The sequence below is a fragment of the Cupressus sempervirens genome, chromosome 10 (assembly GCF_028749045.1).
Source record: "Cupressus sempervirens isolate cs-2001-9-10 chromosome 10, ASM2874904v1, whole genome shotgun sequence".
NCBI lineage: Eukaryota > Viridiplantae > Streptophyta > Pinopsida > Cupressales > Cupressaceae > Cupressus > Cupressus sempervirens.
In genome coordinates, this window is record NC_143127.1 from 942,571,675 (window position 1) to 942,593,662 (window position 21,988).

Here is a 21,988-nt window from a genome sequence, read left to right on the forward strand (position 1 = left end):
TTGATTGTTTCTCATGTCTTGTATGCTTGTACTTGCAAATGTTTTTTAACAACTTTTGGTTTTGTTTGATTTTTCTTGTTGTCATGTTTCATCATTCTTTGCCACAAGTGTGGACTGTTAACCAAAATATTGATGAATTACCTTAATTTATTTTATGATGAGGTAGGATTGATCCCTATAAATTTTGCTTCCATCTAAATTATAAAATATAAGAATTACACAAGTTATCAGTAGCTTAAGGCATAATTCAAATGTTAATATTCCTAGATCTTATCATTTATTCATATTAAGAAAAAATAAATTGTATTATAGAAAGCTATAGTTTATTTTTTCACAAAAAGAAAATACTATTAATGTATTAATCATTAGGGTTATAGAATTAGGTTGTAAATTTTAGTTTGGTAGTTATTAAATAGCAGTTGAACTACTAAATGACTACTTTATTTATGTAATGAATCTCGCTGAACAGAATACAATAAAGTTTTGATTATTTTCAATCATATCAGATTTCTGGGCCTAACGGTGGTATTAGAGCAACTAAGAAAGAATGTGAAATATTGTGGGCTCTCTTGTTGTTGGCAGCCATGGCCATCAATATGAATGCATAGAAAATGGATGATGGCTATTGGTTTAGATTTGTGAGTTTATGTTAGAAGTTTTATATCATAATCGATCAAGACTAAAGTATTGTTTGGATCACTATTTTATTTCCTCTTTCTTTCATTTCAAATGCTCTCATATATCAATATTATTGAGTTTTTTGTCACAAGAATCACGAATTGAAAATCAGATATTTTGAATTGCATGATAATTGGTTTGAATGGAGAAAAGAAATTTTGCATTTAACAATCAGTTTTGGGAAAAAATTGTATGAGTTTTCAGTTTGAATTGTTGACCAATCAAATTTCAACGATCTCTTTATTGGGACCTTTTTGTGTTTGAGTTACCAAGCACTATATAGTAAGCCTAAGAAGTAGATTGGCATAAATGGTGTGAAGAGGACCAAAGATTACCTATGCTTGTAAGATATATTTGGATATAGATTGGAAAGGATCAAAGATTACCTATGCTTGTAAGATATATTTGGATATAGATTGGAAAAGTCATTTATTTCATCCAATTAATTTCCTATCATTGCACTAGATCCTTGCATCTATGTGTGGTTTCTAGTTTGATCACATGCAACATGATAGTGGCCTCGGGGAGGCAATCATTTTCACCTACAACTATAAAGACAAAATAACAATTGTGTATAGGCATACAGAATTGGTTTGGGTTCATAAATTGAATGGTAATGTGATTAAATCTTTGGCCAAACGACATATTTTGTTTTCTTTCATAGTATCTTTTTTTATTAGTAGATGGAATGCATCGATATATATTGATCATCAAATGTTGACACACCAGTGATAACTTTTGGTTTCCTCCAATCTTGGTAAAGTTCCTTGGAAACATCTAAAACATTGAGAATGTTTATGTGCTTTCAAACACAGAGAAGATATTGTTCTTGTGACTATTGAAAGCACCTATTAAATGTTTGAATAAACTCAGCCAATGTGTTAAAAAAAATGGATTTCTCACAATCTACAGGATGGTAGGGTAACACTATCAATAATATATAGCAGAAGATTTGATAGATTTCTAGTGTGGAGAGCTCAAAGAATCTATAAGGGAAAAGCCTTGGAAGTACAAATACAATTACAGAGAAGGAAAATGAATTATCTTAATGTGTTTGATAGTGTCTTCATGCATTAGATACATGGTTAATTATATGCTTGTTAGTGATCAAGGAACAAGGATAGGTATATTTTCTTCATCCTATTCTTGAAATAAGAAGTATGCATTTCATCTTAGATTGATGAGATAAAAATAACTTTTTTAATGTTGGACATAAAATTTGTGGTCTATACTGATGCACTCCACCTAGCAATGAAGATAAAAATGTGGTATCTTATCCAATTTCTTATGACATGAATTCATTTCCTCTCATCTGTCAAGAGAAGGATATTCTTATATGTCAAATTCAAGTTCAAGTGAATGCAATTTCAAATTCAAGTTCAAGTGAATGCAATTTCAAATTCAAGTTCAAGTTTGTTCCAAGTTCAAGTTCAAGTGAATGCAATTTCATATTCAAGTTCAAGTGAGTTCTAGACTCAAATTCAAATGGACAAATACACAACACCCAATGTGTTATTGTATTGCACCTAATGTGTGCTATTATCAAATTTTCATATGGACAAAATATTTCATTACACCCACAAAATAATTCATAACACCTAGTGTGTGTTATTTTATAGCATCCAATGTGTGCTCTTATCAAATTGTAATATAGACAAACAAGTCCATAACACCCAATGTGTGCTCTTTTCAAATTGTAAAATGAACAATACAAGTTCATTGCACCCAATGTGTGCTATTTTCAGATATTATGCACCCAAAGTGTGCTAATTACAATGGGACAAAATAAGTCTCAAACTGAGACCTATCAAAGCAATAGGCTCATTATATAAATCTAAAGTCCAACAATGTACAACATGCTTAAGTATAAAATTTTGAACCCTACAAGTTCAAATGGATTTTATATCACATCACAAGTACAAGATTTCAAAAGATGATTCAAATCAACCAGCAAATGTTTATAGTTGAGTTCAAAGTTCCAAGAGTTCAGAATACTCTTAATTTCATGTAACCCTTTCCGATTAAGGTGGGGATGTTAATGTATTAATCATTAGGGTTATAGAATTAAGTTATAAATTTCAATTTTGGTAGTTATTAAATAGCAGTTGAACTGCTAAATGACTACTTTATTTATGTAATGAATCTTGCTGAACAAAATACAATTAAGTTTTGATTTTTTTTATCATAGCAAAATTCTGTGTCTAACAAATAGAACTCTCTAACATTGAAATATCTTTATTAGCATTCTATGGCTTTCATAAAATCAAATCTTTTATTTATTTCATGTTATAAAATAAGAGTCACTGTGTATCTTTAGTTGTGCCTTAGTGAAAAAATGGTAGATTTTTAGTCTATGTTTAAAATGTCAATATATGGAAACTCTATAAAAATAAAATTTTGAAATTACATTCTTTGTTTTCACATTTAATCTTCAAAGTGAAAAAATAATTTTCTCTTGCAACAAAAAATCCATTTGCAATTCGCTTTTAAATAAAACTTTAATCTATGATAAAAATATTTTAATTAGTTAAACTATTTTATTTTCTTAGTACATATGCAAAAAAAATTAAAAAATTAAAATTAAAAAATCCAATCTTCTTTATTATTCTACTTGAACATGTATGCACTTTTCACCTTATTTTCATTTTTAAATATAACATTTCACTAATAAAAAATAATTTTCCTTATCTCACATTTACATAATCTCATATTGCACTTCCTCTATTTTAACCATATTCCATTGCAAAATAAATAATAATAACAAACACCCAGATAAAACATTTCATGACCTGTAACATGTAAATAAACATTTAATTTCTCAAGATAAGATGTGACAGAATATACAAAGATATTCACATCTTGTCAAATTTATTTTCTCACCTATAAATATATTGTCTCACTTATTTATTTTATTGCATGAATTGTCTTATTTGGAAACAAAAATATAAAAGCTCCCTCATGACTGTAGTAGTTTGCAACCAATAGCATTAAACATTTTTTTTTTTTGAAAAAGAGGGGTAAAAATTTATTAAGACAGAAAGGAATACAACAAGGAGAGCTCAACAAGGAGCTCGATCCTGAGCAACAAGATCATCAAATTCTTGCACCATGTCAAAGGACAGTTGCCTCCTATCCCTAATATTTCAACCCGGATCATGACTAGAAGCCCATTTGGCTAAACAATCAGCAGTTTTGTTCCATTCACGAGGAATATACGTGAACCTAATGAACTGAAAAGAGTTCGAGAAGAGAATAATCTGCTTAACAACAGTGGCCAGCTGCCAACTAAAATCCTCAAGCTCTTGCAAAAAAAGCATGTTCACCACCACCTGGGAATCAGACTCACAGATAATCTTATTCCATCCCCGCAAGCAACACTGTTCCACAGCATATAAAATAGCCTGAGCTTCCATGAGGTTGTTAGTATAATCACCCTTATGAACTAAGAAGAAAAATTTAACATCCCCAGAACTACAACGAGCCACTCTGCCAATACCAGCAGGGCCAAGATTCCCACGGGAAGAACCATCAGTGTTAATTTTTAGAACTTCACAAGGAGTCGTCCAGTGCCCATCCCGATTAACCCGACCCTTCCTCTGATGGTGAAGCTGCCTAGACATAGAAGGAAACCTATGAGCTACCGCCCCATCCTGAAGATGAAAATTGAGGCAATTACAGATAGCAAGATCAACTGGATCCATACCCCCATCAAGCTCACACTTCACAAGAATAGTTTTCTGAAGAGAATGTGATATTTTCCACCAAAGATGCAAAACACCAAGCCGAACATCTTGGAATATGCGACGATTCCTCTCCAACCAGATATGCCAAAGCATGAAAGATGGGCCAGCAATCCAAGCAGCATGGAGAGAAGAAGACTTGGAGGGAGCACTACCCAAGCGGGCCCAGAACTCAGGCAAAGAGGAAGCATGCCGACAAAAGCAACCCCAAGCACTCCACCAAAGGTGCCATATCTGACTAGAATAGGAGCAATGGAAGAACAGATGGGAGACAGACTCCTCTCTATGACCACACAAAACACAATAAGAGGGGCCCTGAAATCCACGTTTACAAAAATTATCCCAGGTAAGACAACGGTTGTGAGCCACTAGCCACATGAAAAAATTGCACTTGGACCAAGAAACTTTATTCCAAACTTGCTTCCACCAAAGGACCTCAGCATCCCCAAATAATTGTCTAGTTATCTCCTGATACCCAGCAGAGACATGATATTTACTAGACAAGGTACCGCCCCAAGCCAAAACATCTGGACCAAGCAAAGAAGAACACTCTCTAGAGGCCAGAATTTGAGAAAGCTCCTGACAATCCATGTCTGTACCACCAGGAGGCCAATCAAAAGAATGCTTCCATCTGTAACCAACAACAGGTCCCAATTGATAAGGAGTCTTGTAGTGAGCCACTTTATCCCATCCAGCGGCAAGAAAAGAGTCACAAAGGGGCTGAAGATGAGGGTATATGGATAAAATGAAAGGGAATACATCCCAAGCATCGGACCAAAACAAAGCTTGAGAACCTCCTTTACATATCCAGAATAGACCCCTCTTTACCAACATCGCACCTGTCTTCAAAGTATGCCAAACCATTGAGCCACGACCTTCAAGAGGAAGTGCAAAAACAGAGCAAGGATCAACTCCATGAAAATATTAATGAGCTTGACTACTCAAGAGAGCAGATCGAAGATTAAGACCACCCTCTTTTTTAGGCCTACAAACAGTTGCCCAATTAACCAAGCTCCATTTAGTACTACGCAAATTACCACTCCAAAGGAATTGTCGAGAAAGAGAATCAAACTCCTTGAGAAAGTAAATAGGTGCAGCCTGAACCATGCTTCTATAAGTAGGAAGAGCTTGGATAACAGCTTGAAGAAGAGTAACCCGGGCAGCAATAGAAAGCCATCTATGAGTCCAATGATTTACCTTATCCTGAAGCTTGATAATCAAATTTTGCCACAAGAGACGTGGTTGCCTGGAAACAGCAATAGGAATGCCAAGATAAGTCAAAGGAAGTGACCCAATCTGAAACTGTAAGATACCAACAATCCTGTGCTGAATAGAATCAGGAGTGTTAAAAAAGTAAATGGAAGATTTGTGCTCATTAACTTTCTGGCCTGAAGCTGCCAAATAAATGTCCAAAGCATGTCGAAAGACTTCAGCTTCCTTGATCCTAGCAAGACCGGCAAGAGCAGAATCATCAACAAATTGAAGATGGGAAAGAGAAGGTAAGCCATTACCCCACCGCCAGCCTTGAATAGAATTTTGGGACACCTGATGCTTAATGAATCTGCCCAAGCCTTCAACCATGATGATGAATAGATATGAGGAGAGAGGGTCACCCTGGCAGAGGCCTCTAGAAGCACCAAATAGTTGAGAAGGTTGACCGTTAATAAGAAAAGAAAAAGAGGCAGAAGTAACACAACTCATAGTCCAACTCACCCAGTCAGAGCTAAATCCAAAAGAAAGAAAAATACTCCTTATGAAGCTCCATTTAACTCTATCGTAGGCCTTAGCCATATCCAGCTTAACAAACATGGCTCTCTCCCTTGAAGTAGCCATAGAGTGAATAGCCTCAGTAGCAATAACCACCCCATCCAAAATTTGTCTGCCAGCAACAAAACCACCTTGTTCTTCTGAGATAATAATGGGAAGCCACCTTTTCATTCTCTCAGCATTAAACATAAATGTTCTATAATAAAATTAATAAAATCTGTAACTACATAGAACTATATAGAATGGAAAGTTTCTGAAAAATAAATGATCATGATTGAACAACTTAATTAAAAACTAGCATTACAATGAATGCTATAGTTTCTTATACAGTAGTAGGTTGCAACCAATAGCATTAGACATAAATGTTCTATGATAAAATTAATAAAATCTGAAACTACATAGAACTATATAGAATGGAAAGTTTTTGAAAAATAACTAGTCATGATTGAACAACTTCATTAAAAACTAGCATTTCATTAAAAACTAGCATTTCATTAAAAACTAGCATTACAATGAATGCTATAGTTTCCTATAGAAACTAATAACTGGAAAAGCACACTATCAATATGATTTTCTAAATAAATGCCTACACCATATGGAGATGGAGAATTGCACATCCACATCTATTTAAAATTCAAATGTGCTTTAAGCTTAACCCTTTCATAAGAAGAGTTCATGTAACTAATAATATTTTCCCAAATGGAAGCATAGTGATGCCTAACGAATTGTCGTTTTTAATCTTTTTTCGACATGCACTTTTGAGTGATAATATGTAGCTTGTGTCTGTTGGTCAGCTAATGGGTTATATCATTGCTACATTGGGATAAATGTGAACGTGAACGATATTGTCCTCGTTGATTCCGTCATTTATTTCTTCGTGCACTCATTTCTACTGTCTCAACTCTACTAACATTTTCAGAAATACAATATTTTAACTGATCAAAACAATGCATCTAGCCCCAAAATCTGAACTGCGAAGCAATTAATTCCTTGTGTAGAGTCGGACTGCAATTTGAATCAACGTATTTGTACTGATTAGAAATTAACTTTGAGCATCACTCGATATGGTGGGAGAAACAATGTAGGCTAGTAATATCTTATACATTAAACACGATTACTGTTTTAAAAAACTGGTCACTTTGAAAGTTTGAAACTGATAAGTAATATTTTGATTAAGATAAATGGAAATTTGAAGGTCCAATCTCTCCTATAAGAAGAAAGACAAAACAATAGAGCAATAGAACTGAACAAGACAACAAAACCCAAGCATGAAAATTAGCAGTCCAACAGCTACACAACAAAAGAATTCAACTAACAAAAAAACAAAACAAGACTTGTCAAATGATCAATTAAGTTAAAATCAAGTGGTTATCAAGTGGTTTATTTCTACACTAATCAACAACATAATTTACAACCACAAATTGCCTTGTATAAAAACCCCTGAACCCAGCGTAAGAGAAACGTGAGTCCCATTTTAAATAACTAGAATGAACAAAAGTCCTTTACAAATACATTATATATACACTTGCATTCCAACAAGAATGACTAGTGTAGTGTTGAACAATCATCCACATTTGTCAAAGTAACTTAACCTTCAGGAAAAGCATTCATAGTCTGAACAGGTGGCGCATTTAAAGTGGACAAATTAAATCCATCTGAGTGCTCACGAATTTCTCTATACTCCTGACAAATTGCACACATATGGCAGAATAGATGTGTAACAAAATCTCCGCACGGTGCCTCCTAGAAGAAAATAAACATATACCATTAGGAGGAAGAACAAAGCATTGACCATTAAATAAGTTTGAGCACAAAAGTAGTCACATTTTGGCATGAAGCAATTTATGACTAATAACTGAGTCTTTAATGCCAATTACAGCCGCATACACCGTGCTCATGCCGTGGCCTTTCATTCTTGCGGAAATATATTTGGAAAACACCAAGCTAGAATAAAATTGTATACATTACAATGTTCCAAAATAAACCAATATGCTAGTAGCATGAAATTTTTTATCGCCATATATCATTCGCTTTGGGTAAACATATTTTCGCTGGTTCAAACCTCTGAGATCTCAAGAATTTTGATATGAAATAAATCACAAAATTAAAAGTTGCCATCAAAAGATAACTTGTCCATTATCTATTTTTGAGAAACAAATGAGCATTAAATCTTGAACGACTTAACTGCTTGCACCAAAAGCAGCAAGTAGTCAGGATGCTATAAGCAGCACAGATTTCCTTTGCCTGATAAGTTTTCATGACTGTGACATATAAATGAATGCAAAGCAATTTATCAGCTCGATTAAAATGGTACTGATGCGCTCAAATTACGCAACTCGAAGACAAGATTACAGTTCAGTTCGTGAAATTTACTGTTTACAATCTCAACGTCAAGGGTAAACTTTGGACATAAAATCACATATAACAGTTGGCATATAATTCAAACTAACTAAATATATCATATATCAAACTCAAAGTAGTTCCTTCCCTGTGAGTTGTTTATTTAGAAGACCGACTATTTTATTTGTACTTCATATTTGATTTAGGCCTAAAGGGCTCGCATAAAACTTAACAATAAAACGATTGCATTAGTCAAGAAGCTCGGACAATTTGCTTCTCTTTGGAAAACGTGTTCAAGATGATAATATTACCCCAAAAACTAGATTAATACACTTTCTCTTATATTACGAACATTAATGAACATGCAAAGGCTGTTATCATGTATGTATGATACTTTCTGGTATTAAAAGAACTAAATAAGCAACGAAATTTACCATAAGATATCAGATAGAAGTTATTGCGAAAGCAATTCGTCTCTAAATAGGCTACACCTTCTAGTTATAGGCTTAACAGATATACACTATCTTAACAAATGTTGAATTTAAATTGGTGTGGATGAACGACTTTGCAGTCCTTTTCTACCATGTCATGTAAATGTATGCCTTCAGGTCAAAGTACTATCCCGCTGCTGTCCTCGAGGATGATTTAATTTATCCCATAAAGGACATATATATTGGGAAATTTGATGAGTAATTTGGTTTTGGTAGATCAAATATTTAGTTGTCTGACTTCCTATCACTAGTCTTTGATATGCAATATATAACAGATGTTAAATTCAAGCAAATTTACATCAGTGATTGACTTTGAAGTCCACATCTCTCATGACCTGTAATGCATGACTTTGGCCCCTTGTTCTACAGTGATGCGCGCCCCCCTTCCCAACCCCCTCCACCCAAAATCAAGGATGAAAGTTTCTGGAGACACATGATTTGTGTCGAACATTCGAATACCATCTTCTTATTCTCACATACATGGGGCACTTCCAAGATGTCCCACTGATTTGGAGATGCCCTCAAGGCTTTAGAATGTCCCTGAGATGTTCAGGTGCTTACCAAGCATCTCCTGACCACATTGAGATTCCCAGACAAGCCACTTGACAGCTTAGTGGAAAGTCGATGTTTTAAAATAAAATTTGAAAAAAAAAAAAAAAATTGGTCCTCATGTTACAAACTACAACCCTAAGCAGTCACAAAAAAAAAAAGTATCCAAGCTCTTTCAAATTACTCGCAAGTTTCGAAAACAGTAAAGATTTGGTGTTGCAGAAAACAACAGGTGTCCACCATGAAAGTTTGTCTAGCTCTGCAGCCCTTGATTTGCACTTGGGAATCCGCCGCTTGAACCTTCCCTGTGTCGTGACAAGAAACCTAATGCAAGCTGCTACTCCTCAACTCCATAACCGGCTTTACTCCAAACCCCCGCGAAGGACGCTGCTTGTCAACCTTCCCAGGGGTGCATGCTAGACAAACATAGCTACTTGACTTTCAAGGTCTTAGAGAATATGGTATTTTAGTTTCATTGTCAAAAATGGTATGTAGATGTTTAAATGCAATAGTCATTCACTTTCTTTCACATCATGCAAGATTGTTGCAATATACTTTGCATGGTTAGTGATACATCTGCACTTACAAACAGGCCATTGTTTTTTTAAACCTTCGCTGCAATATGATTTGGATAAAACATGCTTAAAAGTGCATACAAAACATGATTCCCAACAATGTACAAATGTAAACCTGAAATATATAAGACAAACCCCCTAAAAGAATGAGGTGTAAGATGAGTGTTATTTGTGAGAACAGAATTTATTGCCTTCATGTACCTATGCTCCACAGAGTTTCGGGGTCAGGGTCAGGGTTGGGATTGGGGACGGGTTTGCAGTAAGGTTATGGTTTAGGTCCAATTTTTAAGAGTCTAAATCAAGTATATTTGATAACCTAACCTCCCTATTCAACTCTTGTTCACTCTTTTGACCAAATGCTCCTGTTGCTCTTCTCCTTTGGAAATGTGGAAATGATTTTTTTCTTTTTTTTGATTATTTATTTCTTATATTAGGTTTTGATATTGCTAAATGTGGTTTGGATGTCCTTGTGGGCCAGCCAGCCTTTTTCCAAATTAAAAAATGCCTTATTTTCAACACTAGCAATCCAAAAATGCCTTGAGCCACAGGGGACAGAAAAATGTCCCCAGGATGAGTAGAGGACTTCTAGCCATCCCGGGGATTTCTAGTCATACCCCATAGCCTGCTGCTTCCAAAGTGATGTCTTGGGGACAGTCCTTTTTTTGGAACTTTTTTAAATGCCATTGGGGATGGCAAAATGTCATCTCATGTCCCTGTACCATATCAAAAACAGGGCAGGCCTAGAAGCCCAAGGGACACATCTCGACGGAGCATGGATTTGTGCATATTTTCTGTGTCTTTTCCTTTCTTGTTAAAAGATCTATGCTCGAAGTCATGCCTGTGGAGGCTGGTGAAGACCCTTTTCAATTTTGTCCAATAATACCAAAACCAACTGCTACTAAAACTCTCTCATGTGGACATCAGTGATATCATCCTTGTGAAGATCACCATGCTTGGCAATAGTCCCACTAGGAAAACCAGCCTATGATGCGTACTACAGTTTCCTTCTGCTTATATATAAGTTAGTTTTAAAACCTGCTGTTTTTGTTTGTTTGCCATTATGTTTTTTCCAACATGTAAAGTACACCTCTTGTAAATCAGAAAAACTATACTTGGGATGGAGGGAAGAATTTCAAAATTTTCAATTCTGTCCCACCCTGCCCTATTCATCTAGGTATGGAAAATTAGCAAAAACTTCACTTTCACAAATGTCCCCTGTTTCTAGCTCCCTCCTTACACCAAATTTTTGAGCCACTTCATTCTTTTCATCTGTGATGTTTGTCAGACAACAGCATACCCCAGCGAATTGTTTCACGTTTTTATCATAAACTGCAGTTATAAAGAATTAATTTTATCCCTAAACAATATAAACTTTTCTGCAAGCTGGAGGAAAATAGTTTGACAAGCAAGTAGAGGAGGTATGTGATAGCATTACAGTTGTGCAATAATAGAATAACTAAACTCGACATGATAATTATTATTCAGGTTACATATGTAACATCGGAAAGAAAATGATGACTAAATTCAAACGGGAATTTCTCACATGTTCATTTTTTTCAGTAACAAAGGAATCTGGTTACCCAGAATCAACAAAGCCTGTATTTGTATTGAATCATACCTCCACAGAGTTCCTAACAAATCAAATATGCACCTCTGAGACAATCCTAAAACTTTCAATATATAATCCTAAAACTATCGAAGGGCACTATATCTGATTTTATCATCTCTCAACTCTCTTTTCTTGAATGTCAATTCTAAGTTTATCTTTATTTTAGAACCTCAATATTTTCTTCTAGTTACATTAATTTATGTTTGTCCAGTACACTACTGTTGTTTTAATTGGCACAAAATTTTATGCTTTCAATCGTTTACCTGGGGACATTCAACTTACCATAGTAACTCAGGTGAACATCATTTTCTTTTTCTTCAATCTTATCCTTTTTAAGAGGAAAATAATTTATTAATTTGCATTGTATAGGCAAGAATATATGCTCATGGAATCCACGGGCCATTTTGTTCTTCTTCAGCACAACCCATAGTGTTAATGTACACATCATATTCAATGTTGTAACAGTGAAATCGTTTGATTTGCCTCGCAATATAGTACAGAATCAAACTACTGGTGAACCCATTATTGAATAATAGTTTATATGCCAGTAAATACCAGATTCTTCTAAATGTTTCCACTTCTTGCCGATCAGCTTTTCAATGTAGAGAGTTAGGTACGTATTTGAATCAACTACATAAGAACATGGGAAACTCCTTTATTACAGGGATATAGACACACATTTTTGATAAATAGTGTAGTAGTTTTCATTAATATATAATGAAGTACACTATTCACAAAAAAAAGGCAAGGGGATACAAGATCAACCAATAGTAGTCAAACAGGCAGAACCTGAAGAAATAAAAACACATGCAGAGCCCGGATCAGAAAAGACAAGCAAAGACCAGAGAGGAATTTACACAAATAAAAGCCACTTAAGTGGCAAGAGTAGCACCAAAGGCCAGTGGTGATGGATATCAGCCATCCTTTTTACCCATACATGAGCAGGGTCTAAGTTGATTTCTGGAAAGGATAGTGTAATGACCCTGCTCAAATCTGATCCCAAAATGCTGATAAAGCTTCAAGAAAACACTTTGCATACAAGGGTCATATGACTGATATAAAATTTCAGTTTGCTTTTATGGCTCTTTCCTTCACTTAGCATCAATAAGAATGCTTGCAAGAAGACTCTAAATTGACTAAACAATGACCTAACATGAATGTGCAACTTATTTTGACAATATTCAATGCATATATGTGACTGAAACTACTTGCAATATGCAGCTACAGCAACTAGTAATTTTGACAAACACTTGGGATGCAGAATTATACATTATTTATGCCAAAAAGAGAACCTACAGCCAATTGACATTTTGTCAAACAATTGGCATGCAAACTAATAAGCTGATCATGAATGATAAATACATATTCAATTACACTATATCAAACCAGCAATTTACGTCTCCTTTATTGCATATATAATGTTAACTACAACACTAGTATGAAATGGCCAAGAGTCTTGGCTTACATCCGCATGAATAATGCTTAAATCTGTTACAACTTTCACCTACAACCTTACCTCTTAATATGCATCTAAATGATAAGAACAATGCATGTAATATCCAAAGGAACCTGATTGTAGATGGCTGTAATAATTTTCTCCAATGCTGCCTTTCTGCTTTGCTTCTTCTGATCTGCTTTTTCACTCTCTTTTTTGGATCTGCTTTTTCGCTTTGTTTTTTCGAACTACTATTAGGATCTGCTTTTTCGGACTGCTTTTTCAAATCTACTTTTTTCGGACTGCTTTTTCAGATCTGCTTTCAAAAAACTCAAACCCTCAGGTAGTCTGAGTATACAAATTAAGCTCAACTTGAAATGGCTGAATACCACTTCCAAAATGCAACCCTTCAGAAGATCTTTCACTTCCTCAGTTATGCGATCTACTGGGAGGTATCGTTCCCAAAGACCAATAGACTATCTGAAACCCTTGGCTTCACAATAGACCATGTGATTGTATTCACAATCTGATGTCAAGAGAAATGATAAAAATTGGATGGTGAGAATGAAGCCCAGGATGCCTATTTATTCTTTTTCTCCACTTTCTCTAAAAACTTCTAGAACATTATTTTTATTTTATTTATTAAGTGACTTTATAAGATATTTTTCAAGTCACTTTATTAAATTAATTAAATATAAAGTTACCTTTTTAATATTTATTTATTTGATAACTTTATAGATAATTAACTTAATACCACTTATTTATTTAATTAAAATAATTAGTTAGTCATCCTCATAAAATATTCATTATTTTGGACAACTTAATTAATTTAATTAATTTAATCAAATTACCGCCAAAACGGGGACATTACAGTCCGCCCCTCTTGAAATTGCTTGACCTCAAGCAATTCACCACCTAGATCCCACAAGAACTGCATAATTTCCTTGTCATCGCCAAACAACTCTTGCAACATTTGCTCAATCCATCTGTCATTCTGTCATACCAACTCATTACCACCAACGCATTCCATTGGCCTAAGCGGAATGTACAACCCAGCTCTGCAACAATGGTGAACATCCCCGAATGAAATTGTACCCAATATGGAGAATCCACATACTATACAACTCCTGCAATCAACAGAACTCTGCAGATCACCGGCCACTGTCTCATAACCATAACTCCCATGCATCGCTGATGGCGAATAGTCATCACATGATAGATAGCAAGAACTAGAACCCAAACCAAATCTGACGGCCATCAAGTCCTCAACACCTGGGTCCAATGCAAACTGATGAACATACCTTGCAGTATAATGCTGATTAAAAGAAGCAACCTCAATCGACAGCTTGCCATACACAAGTGATGCAACCCACTGCAACTGATCACTAACCAAGCCGGAACTAACTACTACTTCCGAAGATATTGCCAAGGGAGTAGTGTCACTAGTAAGAACCATGCCAACTGCCGGCTCACCAACGTCACACATGATCTCTGATACAACATCACTAGTCTCCTTGCCATCCATAGTAGAGACCACCACCAAGTCAAACATACCACCATGCTCAGCTGCAGAGCCCAACTTAATTGATCCTGCCTCCAGTGGAAACGAACCAAACATGCCAATATTGGTATCAAGGATAGATATATCCTCATCTCCACTGCCTCCATCAACCTTGACCATGGACATCCTCGGATCACCAGACACCGCGGTCTGTGACTATACAGAATCTGGTAAAGATTGAAGTCGCTCTAACTCCATGGTCACCTTAGCCAAATGAAATTGTGACTCCTCGAAAACCAACTGTGTACTCTCAAGGAACTCAAAAGTCACCTCGAGCTGCTGAGTAAGCTCACTCACCTCATCTTCCTTGACCAATAATGCGTCATATGCTGTACTGCAGCACTCCATAAGATAATCTTTGTCAGCTACCAACTGCATATAATTCTATCTCAGAATCCAAATAGCCTCCCATAAAGAGTGGATCTCTATCAAGGAAAGATAACTGCCTCCTTGCTCATCACTAGTAGGAGAACCCCATCCGTAAACTACTAACAACTGACGAGTAGCATCGAAATGCTCGCAAGCGATACCAATGTCTCGCTCACTAACTCTCAGCTGACTAGACACATGATTGTGCTGGCTGGTCGAACTCCCATACTCTACCCTTGGTACATTGTCCAAAGGAGTAGCCTCAAAATAGCTATCATCTGTAATACTGCCATCCAAATTTTGCAGACCAACTACTGAACTCGTATCATCAAATGGAGTGACTGAAGCATCAACATAAACCTCTGTATCAAAGGAACTCGCTGAAGAGACTGAGTCCTCAACACTGTCCACAACCTCCTCCTCGGTGTCATCTATAATAATCAAATCCTGGAACTCTTCTGTAAACTCTGTCATATCTGAGGGATCATCAACCCATTTCAACAAGAATGGTCGACTGGATACATGAGCAATGCCCAGCACAGGTGTATAAAAACTAATTCCAACATCAAACAAGCTGCTGGCATGGATGAGAACTACACCTGGTAAACTACTAATCAAGTCCATGATAGTGCAACAGATACTACTACCAAAGAATGATAGATATCTCCGGTCAAAACAATCCCAAGTACTGAGATAAGGATTCCAACATCTAATCCACGAACAGAAATCAACTGGCAACTCAAGTAAACTCCTCACCTGAGTAATGTGAACAATACCAATTGACTTCACGCACCTATCTACTATACCCACTACAATCTCTGAATCCAGAGTGTGAATGCTAGACATACTCATATCATCATCAACATGCGACCTGACTGTAAAAGAAAATTGAGTCCCTACCATATGCGCTAACTCCTGAACTGAACTCACCTCAAGACAAGCTCGTCCACATGTCTCTCAGAATCTTGGAGAGCCAACTGAGTACACACTAAGGAATTTTGAGTATCCTCCAGCTCATGAAAAAGCCGATCAACCTCCTCTTTCTTCTTCTTTAATGCATCTGAATAGATCCCTACAAGATTAAGGAGATGATCGCGATCTGAAAGTAGGTGTATGCAACTTACCTTCATTGCTTCCATGCCTTCCTTGATCTGCTGTAAGTCGTCACAAGAACCTGCAGTTGAATCATCCAAATGTGATTCTCGATCAATCCACACATCCTATCATGATGAGATAAAGCCGTGACAATATCCTTTTTCTTTGTCTTTAGCTAGCTTGCCAAAACACGTGAACAACTACTAGCCTCTATCTCATGCGAAGAAGCATCCAACTGTGCCTGATACTCATTTTCTGCAAAGTCCTGAATGCTCACTTTCTGATCAACCGTACTATCCTCAAACATGACAATATCCTCAACTGTTGTAACTTCATCCAACCCAGTTGTACTGGAATCACTATCTGTGTCAATCATGCAGTCCAGTGTGCCTGTGATATCACCTACTGATGCAACTGGCTCAACCTGCACAACATTTGTAACCACTTCTGCCTGTGAAGATGTGCTAATGTCTCCCTGTATCGAATCAGCATGTCTGTTAAACTCCTCATACAAGTTTCTGCCTGTCATAGGAAAAGTACTTCGATCCTTAGACCTATCAATCAAGCTCTTTAACCAAGTACATGCCATAGGTGACACATTCCTCTTTTTTGTCCAAAATCTTCTGCCGAAAGTTTAAAAATTTCATCCCCCTCCTCAAACAAGATTGTGAACATGATGGAATGCATCGATGCTAATACACTGCTGGGCTGAAACTCATCCATAATATTCCAAAATGTGTTAAACATCTTGCGAATGTCACCAATACAACCTATTGACATCATAATGTTTTCAAATCTACACCTTGCAAATACTTCAAGTAATCTTGCCCTTTTTGTGAAATAAGGGTCCTGGATGTTGTCCAACTTTTTGAAGCTTTTTACCATGGCGTGAAGTATCTCTCTCATAATCTGGTCGTCATAAGAATTAAGGCCAGCTATTATCCTCATAATTTCACTAATGCAAGAGAGAGTTGCAAGTCTTATCACCTCATCATGATGTGTCAATAAGCGGGGCTTAACCAACGAACCAAATGTTGGAGATAAAGTTGTTTGTATAGCATCGGGTTTTGACTGATCAATCTTGCCTAAATAATTTTCCAACTCCTCCAAAGTCTTTAGAAGGTCCTCTGTTCACTGAAATGGGCAATCTAATTTCTTCTTGGCATTGTGCATTCTTTCTTCCAAATCCCTGTCTCCTATTAACGCCATACTAATAATTGAATTCATTTTGAAATAACCTAGTCTGGCTGGCAGGAAACCGCTCTGATACCACTGTAATGACCCTGCTCAAATCTGGTCTCAAAATGCTGATAAAGGTTCAAAAAAACACTTTGCATACCAGGGTCATATGACTGATATAAAATTTCAGTTTGCTTTTATGGTGGCTCTTTCCTTCACTTAGCATCAATAAGAATGCTTGCAAGAAGATTCTAAATTGACTAAACAATGACCTGACCTGAATGTGCAACTTATTTTGACAATATTCAATGCATATATGTGACTGGAACTACTTGCAATATGCAGCTACAGCAACTAGTAATTTTGACAAACACTTGGGATGCAGAATTATACATTATTTATGCCAAAAAGAGAACCTACAGCCAATTGACATTTTGTCAAACAATTGGCATATAAACTAATAAGCTGATCATGAATGACAAATACATATTCAATTACACTACATCAGACCAGCAATTTATGTCTCATTTATTGCACATTAAATGTCAACTACAATGCTGGTATGAAATGGCCAAGAGTCTTGGCTTACATCTGCATGAATAATGCTTAAATCTGTTACAACTTTTACCTGCAACCTTACCTCCTAATATGCATCTAAATGATAAGAACAATGCATGTAATATACAAAGGAACCTGATTGTAGATGGCTGTAATAATTCTCTCCAATGCTGCCTTTCTGCTTTACTTTTTCTGATTTGTTTTTTCACTTGCTTTTTTCGGATCTACTTTTTCGCTTTTTTTTTTCCAAACTGCTTTTTCGGATCTTCTTTCAAAAAACTCAAACCCTCAGGTAGTCTGAGTATACAAATTAAGCTCAACTTGAAATGGCTGAATACCACTTCCAAAGTGCAACCCTTCAGAAGATTTTTCACTTCCTCAATTATGCAATCTACTGGGAGGTATTGTTCCCAAAGACCAATAGACTATCTAAAACCCTTGGCTTCGCAATAGACCATGTAATTGTATTCACAATCTGATGTCAAGAGAAATGATAAAAACTGGATGATGAGAATGAAGCCCAGGATACCCATATATCATTTTTCTCCACTTTCTCCAGAAACTTCTAGAACATTATTTTTATTTTATTTATTAAGTGACTTTATAAGATATATTTCAAGTCACTTTATTAAATTAATTAAATATAAAGTTACCTTTTTAATATTTATTTGTTTGATAACTTTATAGATAATTAACTTAATACCACTTATTTATTTAATTAAAATAATTAATTAGTCATCCTCATAAAATATTCATTATTTTGGACAACTTAATTAATTAAATTAATTAAATCAAATTACCGCCAAAACGGAGACATTCCAGATAGCCCTTCTTCTGTTGTAGTCACCTTCTCTTTGTCCTTGTCTTCGAGTGTAAGTGACATAGCCAACACAAATTTGGGGAACCATTTGGATGAAATGGGCCACCGACCATCACTATTGGAAGCCAACAAGCCACTACCACCAGTAAACGAGTCCGCACTCCCCAAGCCCTGCTCGGAAGCAAAGCCCCTACATAGCTAAGGGGCGGAGTGCCACTTGACAAAGTGATGACGGGTGCTCCCCTTAATACCATAAACCCATAACAGAAACAAAGAAACAATAGCAAATGCAAGAAGAAAATATAGACTTCTTATTATTGTTGCAAATGCAAAATTACAGAATTCACAAGTACAATATGCTAACCCACATGGGTGCCTTTATTACAGTAATCTGCAAGATTAAGTTGCGAACTACCACTGAAAGCTATTCTATAAATGTTCGGGTCTTTCTTAAATAGGCAATTTTATGCCACCCAGGAAGGTTCTAGACATTCAAACTTAATACCTAAGGCCAACAAACCCTAACAATACATATAGAGTTGGTCAAATACGTCTCTGACAATTATTTTAGATATTTCGTGTAGGCCAACATTGGAAGGCCATAACTCTTGAACCGTTGCTCTGATTGGCTATTATAACCACTTTTTGGAAACACTAGCTCTTGATCTATAGGCTTGGAATCGCGCAAGCGCCTTTCCATCAAGTTTTCATACCTCATCCGAGTACTCTAAGGCCTCCAATGGTGAGCCTGAAAATTTTTCTCCTAAATTTTCCACCCAAAATCCGCAATAACTTCTTTGATACTTAAGCTGGACCAATGAGATTTTTATAATAGGCTTATAACTCTAAAATGAACCTTCATGTAGAAAATAAGAACATTCCGAGCTCGTATGACAAACTTACTAAAAATAGCAAGTTCCCAGAAATAGCAACCCCCCTATCTACTAGTTCTTGTTAAAATAGAAAAGACTGAAAAGAAAATATTTTTGGGTGATGCAAGATTGCTCTTACACCCAAGATGCTCCTACATCACAAAGCCACTCCAACCACCAAACTTACAACAAGGAGCTTTGGACGGCCAAGTCTGAGCATGGTTGAAGGAAGTTCAGTCACATTAACAACCATGAGGTAGAACTATCAAAGCAACTCTAGAAACCATACAAGAAGCATTTCCCTAATGCTCGAGAAGCTCCTAAAGGTGGCCCACCTCTAGAGCCACTTTATTAGCCTAGGCTTGAATCTAAAGCATTACATTATTTCACAAACAAGCTTTAATGAAAAGCAAAATATGTAAATCAACAGGATCTATGAGAAAATAGAACATTCCAATCTTCCCACAAATAAAAAAGGATCTTCACCCTGAAAGCATTCCAGATCTTAGTAAAGTTGAGGGGGTGCGAGGCGAATCCCCTCAAAAAGCCATATGCTAGGAAAATGGTTCCGATCAAATTGGCCAAAGAAATCATGAGTCCAACTCAACAAATATTTAGCACAACAGAAGAACCAAAAGAGGTGTTTGAAAGAGTTTGGTTGCCCACAAAAAATGCAACAAGGGTTAGGAATGTCCATATGCTGCAAGCGAGAATGCAAAGGCGGGCCTTTGAAAAGAATACACCAGGCAAAGTGGGAAAGCTTGAGCTCAATAATGGCAAACCAAATATTCAAGAATATGTGTCACTTAACAAGAAAAGGGGACAACAAATGTCACCAAAGATTTAACATAAGCACCATACAAAACTGCAAAGAGACCCATCATTACCCTGGCACAAACTTATAAGTTACAATAACAATGTTGGTATACCAATGTCAATCTTTCCACCATGCCCTCATAGAAATGCCTATGTAGCATATTTGGAAGCAGAGCAGACATGACTGCATCAAATGTCTATCAATCTAGCTAAATAGCTAGATATCTCAATGGGCTGAAGTATAATATTCAAGATGAAATTAACCTTTTTTGTCCTAGAAATGTGGAGGAAGCATACCAATATGCTCTAAAAGCTGAAGAGAAATTATCCAGGAAACAAACACAAAGCTCAAGAGGGAAAAGTCGAAGTTTTAGAGGAAGAGGAGCACAAAGTGGTAGAGGACAATGGAAAGTACAAAATAAAGAAGCTAACAGCTCACATCAACAAAAACAGACATATCAAGGTAATGATTCTTTTAGAGGAAGACCTTATTCAAGAGGTAGAGGTAGAGGAATTTTTCAAAAATGTTTTAAATGGAACAAATATGGAGATAGATCTTATGAGTGTCCAGAAAATCCTACCACAAGTCAAAGGAGTGCACACATTGTTGAAGGTGAAGAGAAGGATTATGTACAAGAACCTACCACTTATAATGATGAACCTAAAGTGGGTGAATCGCTCTTCGTAAAAAGGGTGTTACTCAAACCCAACAAGGAGGTGGTAGAACTGTCCAAGTTTGATGATCAGCTTATTAGTTTGCATTCCAATTGTTTGACAAAATATCAATTGGCTGTAAGTTCTCTTTTTGGCATAAATAATGTTATAATTTTGCATACTAAGTGTTTATGTTAATGACACTTGGTTGTAAGTGCATTAATGCCATATTAGGTTGCATCCAAAGTATTTGTCATAATTACTAGTTGCTGTAGCTGCATATTGCAAGTAGTTAAGTCACATATTTGTATTGAATATTGTCAAAATTAGTTGCACATTCATGTTAGGTCATTGTTTAGACAATCTAGAGTTCTTTTTGTAAGCATTCTCTTTGATGCAAATCGAAACAAGAGTTATTGCAGCAATCTGAAAAGTTATATCAGTCATATGACCCCTTGTATGCAAAGTGTTTGACAAAATTCTTCGAGCCTTCAATCAGCATTCTAAGGTCGGAATTGAGCAGGGTCATTACAGTGGTATCAGAGCTTGCTTGCAAAGTGTTTGACGAAATGTCAAACCACTGAAGTATAAAGATTTTTGGTGTTTGAAGAAGTTATAACCTGTTGGGGTTATTACACAAATTAGAATTAGAGAAAGTGATGAGTGAAAGACGACCTTTACGACAAACCACAACCTCTATGAACAGCTAGTTATGCCATTTTGCTTAACTAATGCTCCAAGCACTATCATGTGTTTTACAAATGAGGTGCTCAAACATTTCACAAGCAAGTTTGTCATAGTATACTTGGATGACATCTTGGTATATAGTCCATCAAAGGAAGAACATCTGAGACATTTAAGGATGGTATTAGATAAATTG

The 21,988-nt window shown here is 36.1% G+C and overlaps 1 protein-coding gene across 3 annotated transcripts in view; it reads right to left on the minus strand.

The window, feature by feature from the left end:
• Window positions 1–7,505: 7,505 nt before the first annotated feature.
• The window catches only part of LOC149537074 (PLAC8 family protein), a 183,655-nt gene continuing 169,172 nt past the window's right edge, over window positions 7,506–21,988 (minus strand). For all 3 annotated transcript variants that reach the window (XM_089807020.1, XM_089807021.1, XM_089807022.1), the window contains one exon: window positions 7,506–7,928. In XM_089807020.1, the coding sequence (XP_089663146.1) occupies window positions 7,773–7,928 (156 nt within the window). In that variant the 3' untranslated portion in view covers window positions 7,506–7,772. The remainder of the gene's footprint in view (window positions 7,929–21,988) is intronic.